This window comes from Lepeophtheirus salmonis, chromosome 13 (genome assembly GCF_016086655.4).
Source record: "Lepeophtheirus salmonis chromosome 13, UVic_Lsal_1.4, whole genome shotgun sequence".
NCBI lineage: Eukaryota > Metazoa > Arthropoda > Copepoda > Siphonostomatoida > Caligidae > Lepeophtheirus > Lepeophtheirus salmonis.
The window spans coordinates 38,486,494-38,500,216 of NC_052143.2; the positions used below are offsets into that span (position 1 = coordinate 38,486,494).

The 13,723-nt window shown below is 32.6% G+C and overlaps 1 protein-coding gene across 1 annotated transcript; it reads right to left on the reverse strand.

Annotated features, from left to right (window-relative positions):
* Positions 1-260: 260 nt before the first annotated feature.
* LOC121128349 (leucine-rich repeat flightless-interacting protein 2-like) lies at positions 261-13,598 on the reverse strand. The gene is made up of 2 exons (XM_071892842.1): positions 13,241-13,598; positions 261-1,598 (listed from the first exon to the last, which is right to left on the reverse strand). The coding sequence occupies exon 2, from the start codon at positions 1,555-1,557 to the stop codon at positions 334-336; it is 1,224 nt and encodes a 407-aa protein (XP_071748943.1). The 5' UTR covers positions 1,558-1,598; positions 13,241-13,598; the 3' UTR covers positions 261-333.
* Positions 13,599-13,723: the final 125 nt, after the last annotated feature.

Sequence of the window (13,723 nt, forward strand, 5' to 3'; positions counted from 1 at the left end):
ATATTACGAATTTGTATATATAAATTGACGATAATTCGTCCAAGTATACAAATATTATCCACACTCAATTTAGGGAAATATCGTTTTAGCTTGCTTTTATGTTGACGGGCCCCATTTGAAAAAATAAAAGGACTCCTCACTTTTATTCGATTAACCTTCGAAACAACTTGAAAATCAACGATATTTAAATAGAGCCAATTTTGATGGAACGTTAATTGATAAAAACTATCCCTTTATTTAATAAAAGCCAAAAATATATATAGTTTTCTTTTAGAATTTTATTTGACAACAATTAATTTATTTTTCCACAAAATAAAAGCACATAACTCATTTTTAAAGTTCTTTAAGAAGATTGGACTTTGCAGTTTTTAATTTCGCCAAACGGGCTTCCAAATGTTTATTGGAAGTTTCCAGTTCATCAATCCTTGTTGAAGACTCCCGTAACTCCCGTTGCAACTTCCTTCTTTCAGCTTTTAATTCATGCTCTGATCTTTCAGCAGTTTCTGCAGCCGTTTTGAAACGAACCACCTGAGTCTCCAATCGAGCAACATTTGTGGCAAGAGTTGCAGAGTCCTGCTCACATTTTTGAAACTTAAACTTATACTCATCAATTAGCCTCTTAGCTTCTTTTTCAGCATCCTCCTCAGAGGTCAAACGTTCCAACTTGAGGTTATTCGTCTTTTGCTCTTCCAAATCTAATTTGAGTCTACCAACAGTATCCTGTAAATCATTTCTTTCTTCTGCAAGGCGTTTAATTTGAAGATCTAATGGACCAGATCCACATGCAGAGAGAATATGAGCTGTCTCATTGCTCACAATTCCACGAGTCCGCTTTTCCTGCTCTTCTTTAGGAGGGAAAATAGTATCATCATCGTTGGTATCTATTAATTCAGTAGACCCAACCTTTACAAATCCCCTTTCTGTTAATAAAAGGCACTGTTCGTCAAGCTGCGCTTGTAATAGTCTAACAGACCGCTCCGCGTCATCATGTGACTTTTTCAAAAGTTCAACTTGACGATGTTTCTCCCTTAGTTCTTTTTTGACGAGAGAATGAAGTTCATCACGCTCTTCTAAACGATCTTTAAGTAAATCTATTTGATATACTAATGATGATTTTTCATTATCCAACCCCGCATTGGTCACCATTGTTTTACGGAATTTTTCCTCGAGTTCCTTCAGTTCTATTTTTAAGTCACGAACATTTGAGTTGTAATTCTCACTCTCTCCCTCAGAGGAACAATCCGAAGAACTTTTCCTCGGCGACGAATAATTACGTTGTTGGTTCCGTTTTTCTTCCTTTATCAAAGTAGAATCCGGACCACTTGTGTTCCCAGACGTAGGGTCCTTTTCTTCCTCCTTCCTTTTCTTCTCAATTTCCTTCATCCTCATATTACGTGCCTCAAACCGAGCCTGTCTCTTGGCAGAAATCCTCACTTCTGCCTCCTCGGCGGATATCAAGTCCAAACCTTCTTCCTTATTCATTATTCCACTTGACTGTTGCTGTGTTTCAGTTTTATGGCTTTGATTTCGAGAGCGAAGTCTATTTTGAGACTCCATGGAGAGGGATGGTTTGTTCGAAGCTCTCCAATAGCATACAACTGAAATGGGGTAGAGGTATTTCTTAAATTTTTTATAGTGATACTTCAATGATATTGAATAATTGGTATATAATTTATGACTGCGAAAAATGTTGAGAAAAAGTGAAGCTTAAGAAAAGAAAGAAAAACACTTTGCCGAAAAAACTGCTCCTGCAATATTGTGTAATTATGATCCCCTTTCATGTTGCTCCAATTTTAAAAGATAAAATGTTTAATTGTTAATTATCATAATTACATAGATTAGGAGCATGAAACATTCTCAAATAATCTATTTATTCTTTTTCCGGCAAAATATCCCTGCGGCATAAAGGTTTTCGCCAAAGCGTCCACGCACGAGAGAATAGTTAGAATGATTAAGCAGAGTGAAGAAGGGAGAAGAAAAATCCCCAATTTTTTTGTCAGTTGTCGATGGTAGTGCTTATATACGATTATATTCTATTAGTGTTATAGATCAAATCGAGGGATCAGGGAACGAAGTTAATGCTTTAAAAGTGAAATGGATTCCAATAAATCAAATTTATTGGAGTGCAATATTTGTTTTAGCTCGTTATCTAACTGCCAGCATAGCTACTACACTTGATAGTAACAGCAGTTGTTTTCCAAAATAGGTGCAATGAAAGAGCTTTTGAGCAGTCTACGTTGTCTATGATTCTATAGAGTGGCACTGGAAGCATAAGGGTCAAGGGGCCTTTGGTCCCCACTTTTTTTTAAACTAAATGTGACATCTATATTAATAAAGCTGGGGTTGTCTGTTTGTATATATGCATTCTGTAGAGTCATTTTTGACTGTATCTTAGTGACTGCGATGATTTAAAAAATAACGATGTAATCGAACGTGCGCGTCATATTAAAAAGGAAAGGGAATATATAATGTAAATATATGGCCGGAGCGAGGGCCCGTTAGGGAGTCCCTTCAAAGTTTGAACCCTTTAAAAGACCTTCAAAACTTCACTAAACCATAACTCCATTTAGAATACAACGATTTCTTTTTTTTTAAATTAAACTACTTTCATGAGTGTGAGCTATAACTCATATTTGATAAAAAATGGCATAAGTTCAAAAAAACTTTAAAAAAAAACATTATTGCAAAATATAAATAATGGTGCCCCAATCAAGCTTCTAAATTGATTTCCCCAATTTCTTGTAAGAACTTTAACCTACTCATATTCAACATGCGTGCAAAAATTAGGGCGGGATCTCAATGGGATCACCTTCATTTAGGCCTATAACTGTAAGAGTTATAATCCGTCATAATATGTAATTCAGTGTAATTCTTCCTTTTTATCCCCTCTAACTTTTAAATATTCATAATCTTGTCAGTAGTTCTATTAGTTAAAGCTCGTCCTCTTTATAGTATTTTAAAAAAAAAAAAATCGGTCTGTTCTAAATGTAATTATGGCTTAATCAAGTTCTCAAACGGACCCTTGCACCTCCGCAAGTCTAAAATCTTACAAATGGTGTTTCTTTTATGAAATAGATATCCTGGCTAAAAATTATCCAAATCGATAATAACGATGGCAAAAGGGTGTGTACACTGGACAAAGAATGCCCCTGTGTAAAAATGAACAAAATTTCGTGAGCGTATAGGTCTAGTCATATTCTATACAACTCTAAATATGGTTTGAAGACTTATTTGTAAGAACGAACGTCTATAGTTTAAGCTCATTTAAAAAAAAAAAAAAAAATAGAAGTACTTTATATAAAATAAAAAATAACAAATGTGACTAGATTACGGCTAGCAACGAGCGTGTGTACGCTCAGCGTCTCATATTTTAAAAAAAATGTAAAAGGTGATTATGTACATTGTAGATATATATTTAGTTCTAAATCCTAAGCATTTTTTGTGGTAGTTGGAAAACAGAACAATGTTTTTATTTCCTGAAATATTTATCACTATTAAGAAATATTTATCACTATTACGGGCAATGGAGTACTACCGAATATAACATATTTTCAAATATATTAAGGTACTAATCTTATCAGTATTGAGAAACAACGGTCATAGGGAAACCAGATAGAAATGCTGCTCATTCAAAAAAGTTGCAAAGGCTAACAGCATAAGATTTTTAGAGAATTATCTCATATATATTTTCAAAGCAAAGTTCGTATGTCATCATAGTATCAACATTCACAATTTTAAAACACACATGACCTCATATACAATTTATTTATACAATCGGTCTAGGTTTTTTGATAGACGAATCTTCTTTAAAGGACCGTATTAGTTCGGTCCAACATGAATTATAACATCCTCATCTTAAATGCATCTCCCAACCTTTCTTCGAAAAAGAAACAGAAAATAAGCCCTAAAATCAGTTGGTAGATAACCAATTCATCAAACTATATAATTATTATATAATAATTGTTCACACCTTAAAAATAGCTCATTCTAATTCAACCAATCAACGTTCCAAACACTGATAAAGGGGAAAGAAGTATACACTTCCACAGTTGACAATAAAATACACTGTGTATTTTTGAATTTGTAATGTAACACAGTGGCTCAACCATCGTTACTTTATTGTATCTCGAAACCTTTCCTCTAAAAAGAAATAGGAAATAAGGGCTAACATCATTTGGTAGTTAAACAATTCACATCAGACCAAAAAATTAACTATTATTCAATTGTTAACAGCATAAGAGTTCATTCTAATAGTTCAACCAATCAACTACTGATTAGTGGGAGGAGGGAAGAGGCAGAAAAATCGACAGCTGGCAAAGCGAGGTAACACCTTGTTCAGACTGCTTTAGGAAATTCCAAACAGAGTCCCAACAATGGTATTTACGTTCATGGTTAGAGAAATGAAAATTGTCCAAATCTTCCTGAGTCTAAATCAAAAAAAGAACAGCATATGTTGGCAACGACATGTCTGTAAAAACATAGTACTTCTACTTTGCTAATCTGTTTGAATTTTTAAACTAAAGGGAAAAAATGAATACGCGGACTAATATCAATCATGATACCAACATATCGGTTTCTTAAATGTATGCCATCGATGATTTAGACAACTTTCACATCCTTAACAATTTTACATGTACATTATACAGGAAATCGGAGAAAGCAAGTTCTGGGAAGAATAAATCACGGATTCACCTTGAATAACTTAATTAATTATATAACATTATGATTGCAACGTCTTCATAATATTTCTTAAGACTACATATCTTCATTCGATTTTCAAGATAATTTTATATTTAATGCAGTGAAAAACTAATCAAGCAAGGAAAATACACTGATGTAGTATTGTGTCCAAGGTGAATATATGTATATAAGGTGTGTCGATAAGAAATTACTTTGTTTTTGCTTATAATTGTACTGGTGACGGGACAGAGGAGCCAATTTGGTACGAAATTCAATAAAACAAAGTGTACATAATTAAGTATATCATTTTCTCACAATTTTTCACATTTTCAGACAATACTAATCGTATAAATGTTGTCCTGCAACGATAACAGTACTAAAATAATTGAGAAAAAAATAATAATTAAAAGTTGTTTTAATGAAAAATTGGTCAGAACATGAATTTTCAAATAAATATACAAAAATAGTGGACATCTGAGGGATTTGTACAGGTTGCCACAGCACAAATTCTCCTAGTACCTCTCAAAGAAGACATAATTCTTGGAATAATATAAGTTAACACTTAATACTATTCACTATCATATACTTTGGCTCTGTTGTGACGTCATGAAAAAGATGTCAGCATACGCTAATCAGACTGCGTTGCAAGATTCTTATCGACACACCTTAGATATAGTCACCATGGCTGATTAGGGGGGAAAAGAAGAAGAAAAATAGACAGCTGGTAACACGAGGTAATGCACTGCCCAGACTGCTTTAGGAAATTCCAAACCGAGCCCGAATTCTAGTATATAACACATGATTAGATATGTGAAACTTGTCCAGATCCTCGTGAGTCTAAATTAAAAAAAGCAAAGTATATGTTGGCAACCTTGAAAGATGACATATCTGCTGACAGGATCACAATAAAAAATAATGTGCTCCATGCTCGCTAATACGTTTAAATTTTTAAACTAGGGAGAAAAAATTAATATTGGCACTAATATCTTGCAGGTTACCAACTTACACTTGTTTTTACAAGGATTCATACAATTTTTAGAATCCCTAACAATCATATTTGTTCATGAAATCAGAGAAAGAAAATTATGGGAAGAAGGAATCACGTTTTCATATTCAATAACTTAATTAAGTGTCATCATATTTCTTCATACTCTTTAGATTATTTTTGTGAAGAGCTAAACAAGCAAAGGATTGATGTGAGTTCCGAATTTTTGATTTTTTTTCTTTAATTCCAAACCTCCCCCCCCCCTCCCCCCTTTAAAAAATTTCTCTGCGAATGAGGAACAATTTACCAAAGGGAGAGACTTGGACTCGAAAATTTAATTCGACTCGATACTTTATATACTCAAGATAAAAGTAACAAGACTTTATAATTAAGATTTCCCTCATCATGTTTTAATTTCAGGAGTTTTGTATGTTAAAAGAACTTGATTTTGAATATATGTATATATAATCTTGTACTAGGATTGTAAATCGTAAGCATTTTGGTATATAGAAAAACAACCCAAAAACTAACATGGTACCCATATAATTTAAAGAATGTTTTGAAGGAGAGAAGCTAAACTGTCACGACGTTTTATTAGGTTAGCTACGAGCAGCTAGAAGATGAAATAAATAAATACAGATCCCATTCCGTATCTTGTAAGGACATAGGCAGTGATTATGCAGATGTCGATCCTCAATTCTACTTTTATTCCAACGAGGACTTAAACTAATGTTGTGCTATTCCTTATTTAGGACTGCAGTACCAAACAGTTCCACTCTCATTCCGGCTCAGTTCAGTCCTTGATGACATCACTCAACGTCATTTCTACTTGTTTTTATCATTTCTTGTACTGACGAAAACACAAAAACAAACTGTCATAATAAATCCCCATTTTGACTTAAATAAGTCAATGAAATATTAAATAATTAAATATATATTGTAAAACAAAAAATCATCTGGGTTGATAATTTTAATTATGTTGATTTCTATTTCAGATTGATTTCATGTAGACATACAACATATATTTGAAAAAATCGGTATATTATATAATAATACTTAGTTCATAATTTAATTTAGGGCATATTAATATCAGCTTTTTGAGTCCAAAAGCGTCAGGAGGGGGGAACAAGGGGCTGCCGCCCTCCCCAAATAAAGGTTTTTTTTCTTTTTACAAGAAAATTTAATTTTAGAGAATTTTTTCCAAAAACTTTAATTTTGTCTGACTAGCTGTTAGTTTTTGAATTTTTTTACAACAAATATAATATTACAAATTTAATTTTTGAATTTTTTTATCAAAAATTTAAACATTTTTGAATAAATATGGATTTCTGAAATATTTTTCGGAAAAATTAAATACATTAAAATTAATATATCAATTTTTAAAAAAAAAAAAATTCAATTCATGAAGTTTAATTTTTGAAATTTTTTCCCAAAAAATTATTTTTTGTGAATACCTGAGAATTTTTGAATTATTTTTCCACAAAATTTCATATTTGAAATTCAATTTTTGAATTTTCTTCTCAAAAATTTTAACTTAAGTGAATAACTGGAAATTTGAAATTTTTTTCCAAAAATTTAATTTATGAAATTTAATTTTTCAAATTAGTTTTTTGAGAATATCTGTAAATTTTTGAAATTTTATCCACAAAATTCAATATTTGAAATTTTATTTTTGAATTTTCTTCTCAAAAATTTTAATTTTTGTGAATAACTATGGATTTTTGAAAAAAAATTCCAAAAAGTTAAATTTTTCTAAATTTTTCCAAAAAAATTAATTTTTTGTGAATACCTGTAAATTTTAGAATTAATTTTCCAAAAAATTTAATATTTGAAATTTTATTTTTGAATTTTCCTTTCAAAAAAATTTAATTCAAAAACCAAGCCCATCCCCCCACGCCCTTGGAGTCTTACCAAGTACGGATGGGACTATTCATATTGTAACTGGATTCTGTTGTCCTACATATTAAGTGCAAAGCACTGGATTTTAATACAAGGAATCAAAAGTTCTCGAATAGAATTATTATTTATTAATAAATATATAATTGGCACAGTGAACTTTGGATGAATTAATAGGAACTAATTGTCGTTCTTATTAATGAAGGTAGTGTATTATGGAGCTTCATGGTTTTTAGATAGGAAAAAATAATTCATATTAAGATAATTTATGATACGAAAATAGATGGAATTTTATCATCCATCAATCCGTCAATATATAATAATTTAATAATGAGTATAATATTCATTTGATCCCTTGGCGATTTTTGACTTTTTTACCGTTCCATGAAGTACCGTTTATTATACTTTGACTTCTTATGACGTCAAAATAGGTATGTCTTGCCCAACAGTGGTACAGTACATCAAATTGAAAATTAAAGCAGTCCCGATTACATGATGCGGCGAAAAAATCTTTACACTTTCAATTTGGAACTTAATCAAAATGTATTTGTGCAACTAGTTGTAATTGGGTCTGCCAATAAAATAAAATAACTAATATGATGTCTTGTCTACTCTTATCATCGATGTAGACCCCCTTGGCAACAATGATGGTTTCCAGGAGGCCACGGAAGGCCTTGTACCCATTGCGGATGTAGTCCTCAGACAAAGTATTCCCTTTGCTGGTTGACAGTGTCCTTGAGGTTGTTGATATTTGGGTGACGGACGGTGCAGGCCTTGGGCATGCACCCAAAAGGTGAAGTCCAACAGGTTGGCATCTAGTGAGTAGGAGGCCACATTTTCTTTGGCCAGAAAGGAAAGTTGTCCTCCAACTACTTTTGGGCCTTTTTGGACGTGTGTGCAGGCGCACCATCCTGCTGAAACACCACGTTCATGTCCGGGTAGTTGTACTGGACCCACCGTAACAACTTCTCCTCCGATGGTTTCTTACAAGCGTTCAAAAGTGCCCGGACTAAAATTCGTCGGTCACGTTTAGATTGCATTTTGTCAGCTTTTACGATACTTAGGGGATCTTGTTTTTTTCAATTTTTTTTGTTTATTTTTAATATTTGACCGGATATTTTTTACGTCTTTCACAAAAAACTGGATTTATGTAGAAAAAACGAAGTGTAAAGATTTTTTGCCGCACGCTATGAATATCACCTTCCTCGACTGTGACTCTTTGAGTTTTGTTGTTATACTCTATGACGTCAAATCTGTCTGTCTTGTCCAGCAGTCGGTATGGTACATCAAATTGAAAATTATAGCAAACCAGACTACATGATGGTATAACCTCTTATTTCTATTAACCTTAGTATGTACAAGCAAAAAATTATTTGGGAGAAAACAAATGCTGGTGTATCGTCCCAAGAACACCATTCCCAACGCTAAGCGTGGTGGTGGAAACATTATGCTGTTCGAGTGTATTTTGAGGATGTTAAAAAATCCAAAAATCAATATGGTAATACGGATAATTAGAAAAATATTTTGGAGACGAACAGCTTAGCTGTCATTACACTTCATTAGATCGGCTAAAATAAAGAGTGACAAGGAAGGAGGAGAAAATAGAAATAAACAAGGATATGTTAAATAATAATGAAAACAGTTGAGGAATAGAAAATTCATTCTTCCGAAGAAACGGGCCAGCTAAAAAATACACTCGATTTACATAACTAGACTTTGTCGTATCGAAGGGAAATCTTATACGACAGCCTCCTTCCCCAGGATAGTTACAAAAATGGGTATTAGAGCACGAATATCACATTAAGGTCATAGAGTGGGCCAGACAGTCTCCGGGCCTCAATCCCATAAAATATATTTATGACATATTTACACAATCGACAAGGGATCAAATATCTATTTGTTTCAATACACATATTACTGTCCCTGTTTTAGGGTTAATATCCCCCCTCCCTCTCCACAAAGGCCTTTTCTGCTGAAGACAATCAAAAATAGAGCTGTGGCGACTCAAACAATTATCGACTCGGCTCAAATGGTGGGTAGATTTTAACGTTCGACAAAACCCAAGTCGACTTCATATTTTATTAAGTTTCCTTAGTGATTTTGATCAGTTGTAGGCCTCATGAAATGATGTTTTGAGTTTCGTGGTGCAGGTGTTTCTCCGTGATTTTTTACTCTCTGATGAGACAGAATATGCATATATCACGTTTTTTTGTAAGGGATTGTACGATCTCGTAGCTACTCAATAATATTAGCTCATTACTACTCAGAAAGCAAAACAAAAATTGGGGCAGTTAACATGCGTTTGTATAACCTTTATTGTATAACGCAACCTTCCATGTGAAAAGAGAATGAAAAAATGCCCAAAATTAATTGGTAGTAGTCCATTCTTCCCAAGCATATAATTATTATACAATAATTGTTGATAACTAATTGTTCACAGCCTAAAAATAGCTCATTCTAACTCATCTAATCAACGTTTAGAATTTTGATTAGGAGAAAAGAAGCAGAAACATCGACAGCTGACAGCAAAATAGGGGCGTCCCAGGGGGTAATTTTATTTCCCAAAGATTTAATTTTTAGTGAAAAGCTGTGTATTTTTGAAATTATTTATTCAGAAAATATGGTGCTTGAAATTTAATTTTTGATTTTTTTTTCCAAAAATTTTTTTACTTGAAATTTAATTTTTGAACTTTTTCCCCAAAATATTTAATTTTGTGTGAATAGCTGTGGATTTAAAAAAACCCAAAAACCCAAAAAAATATATATACAATCCAACAGACGGAATACATAGTAAATTTTTGTGTTAGTGAGATAATGTCCAGGTTTACCTACTTAATTATTATTTTTTTCCTTTCATAGATTATCAACTCCTTCAATACTCGACTCAAATCGACACAGCACTAACAAATAAAAATTAAGAATACTGATTTTGGCAAAGTTTAAGGTCATTTATGTCATGATAAATATGATAATATGATAAATATGACTAAAAATAAGATTTTTAGTTTGAAATACACTATTTTTACTAAGGGTCTTGTACCACGTCTCAAATATGACTATACAATGAGTTCAAAATTGTTTTTAATCATTTAAGTAAAATAAAATGTGCTCAATAATTGCATTGCTCCGGTACGGCTAAATTGTATTCCTCGTGTCTTCCTTTTATCAATTATGATTCATAGGTAGAGATGAAAATCGTGTGTATTTTGGGCATGTTTAAAACAAGCGAAAATCAACAGGGAAGAATGTTTCGGAGGAGATCAGCTAGAATCAGCTCTGACAATAGAGGAGAGGAAGAAGGAAATAAACAAGTATATTGGCAGGAATTACTCAAATGTCGATCCTCAATTCTACTCTGAGTCCAACAAGGACTTACAATTATATCTCCGCAACAAATCTTCAATGTTACTCTTCGTATTTTATGGAAACACATAAATGTTCAATCAGGTTTTTGAATATAATTGAATCTATTTAAGAAATGAAGTTCACAATTCAGAAATAAAATAATTATAACAACTTCTAAGGAAAAGAAAATGCATTCTTCCGTTTACCAATTCCAAAAAAACGGTCCAGCTAAAAAAATACACACGACTTACATCTATTGATGGATCGGGCTAAAAAAACAACTAAAAAGACTGCAGTCCCATCAGTCCGGTCCTAATAACATTTGTCAGTCCTAGGACCGGTCCTTATCGGTCTTTTGTAGAAACTACAATAGCATAAAATACATAGTTAGTACTTACTACTTCTCTTGTGTCGCTGAAGTTACATCATAGTTCATAACCTCTTTCAAAGAGACAAAATACCTGTAGGAGATGTGAGACTAGAACATATATTACTATGTTCTATTTAGCATTCATTAATTTCTTAGTTCTTATATTCTTCCATCCTAGCAAGGAGTGAAGAAAATAAAAAGATAGGACTGAAAGACCGATATATCAGTCCTTAGGACCATTGAATGGTAAAACAGATCAGACTGATAAAAATAAAGACTGAAAGGGACGCAGGGAAAAGACTGATAAGGCGATCTGTCTTAGTACTGATCCAACACTACATGCATCACAATTCATACGTTATGAGGACTCTAGTAGTTTCGTAGTTTTAATATGATTTAATGAACTTATATATACCAGCTCGTAGATCTTCTTCTTGAAGACCTACGAGAGAAAATAAAATCCGTTCTTTACCAACACTCAACCTGAGCATAGCGTTTTAATTATCCTTACCCTTTCCAAACACGCTATTACGTTCAGTATCAGTATTAATTATTATCCTTATCTTAAGTTTTGTTCAAGATTGTTTTTATGTTTTATGTCATTTGTATTTTTTGACGAATTATCGTCAGTTTCTATATACAAATTATTCTTTTTAATCCTTTGGATGTGTCCCGAATTGCACTTGAAAGGAGCCAAAATCGATCCTCACAATAAAAAAATTATGTTTAGTAAACCATATTTGGTCCAATATAAGTCTCTTAATTCAAATTAAGGTTCTAAACTATAGAGTAAACTCTTGTATATCATAATTTCCCCAGAAATCTGACAACAACGTCACTATAATTGACACAAATACATTTATGATTTATTAAGTAAAACAATATATTGGGATTTTGTTCATTTGTTAATTTTTGTACATGCGGTATTTATGTTGACGCATGTCATTTGAAATAAACTAATAATTTAGGTTAAGAAAATATAAACACTTTTGAAATACTGTTTATTCTTCGAAAATAGTAATTAATTCTACTTAGGCCTACTATTTTTCAAAAGGTAAGAAGCGTATTTTTTCATAAAAATTATGAAATTTAAAAACTTCAACTATGTCAATGTACGTAACAGTGATCAGTGTGGCTCAAATGGTATATTTCTTCATTTTTTATGTAGAAAAACATACTTAATTCATTCAAGGGGTCTAAAAGGTGCTCAATAATGACTTGCATTTTCCTTGTTTGATCAAACAAAGCATAGCAAAATATAACTCTAGTTGAAGTGAGTGTTGTTGATCTACTGATAAACCTAAATATATCCTAAAAAGTAGCTTCGTGTCAGTCCTGATTTATTTGGTCCAATCTTAGAACCGGTCCTTCAGAGAGTCGGTCGTTCGTGCTGTCAGTACTAGAACAGGTTTTTTTTAAATTTTAAGAATAAATAAAGTGACATTAAAAGGACCAAACATTATAAGTTTTTAGGACTGATACGCATAACTGAACTTTACCAGATAGATAGTGAAATGGATTGGACAGTAGTCTTAAGTCCTAAATAAGGACTGACACTACTAAAAAAACAACTATGAACTAATAGCCTCATATTTGGACGGTGTAAGAGTTTTACAAATGTTATATTTTGACCCAAAAATCCCTTTCCCCCCCCCCCTTCAAATTAAAATGGCTTCAAACATGGGTAGTCAGTTTTTGGATGGTCCACAGCAGAAAAGATCTTTATTCAAGGGGAAAAACTAAGCTCATTGAAACACTCTCATGGGGGGATTAGTAACGGACTTCACTGGAGGAAACGTGTTATTGAATTCGTTAGAATTCATATCATATGTTGAAGATTTGTTAGTATACAAAACACAGGGGAGGTTAGTCGATTTAGTAGGTATTATATATTATTATTATTGGGTCATGTATCCGTATTCGTCGGACAAAAATCCATAAAGGCTCATAGCTAATCTTCTTACCTATTAATGGTGATGTATAATAATGTATATGGTCGTATATGAAGGGTTTAATTAATGAGAAGAGACGCTGTGAATGACTTGGAACCTTGTAGATGGAGACCACATATCATTAATTATTAAGTTTTTTGGGGAAAAATTGATGCGAAACTTTTATAAGTCAGTCAAATAAAGTAAAGAAACTACTGCTTGTAAATGGCTAGAAGGTGCACTATTATTACGAAGGAGTAAGGAAGAGAACTAAATTAGAGGGAGCTGAATAAATTAAATTGATGTGTAGCTGTCTTCAGCAGCATTTCTCGATATCAAGAGCCAAGCCATAAGGAAAGTAATTCTACGCATGAGAAGAAACAGAAAAGATAGAAACAAAGAGATAAAGAGAGAACGTAACTACTACTAGCTAAGCTAAAAGAAGAAAAGAGAAGAAAAAACTAAAGTTGGAGAAAAGGAGACAAAGAGACGAAGAAACAGAGAGAGAACATTAAT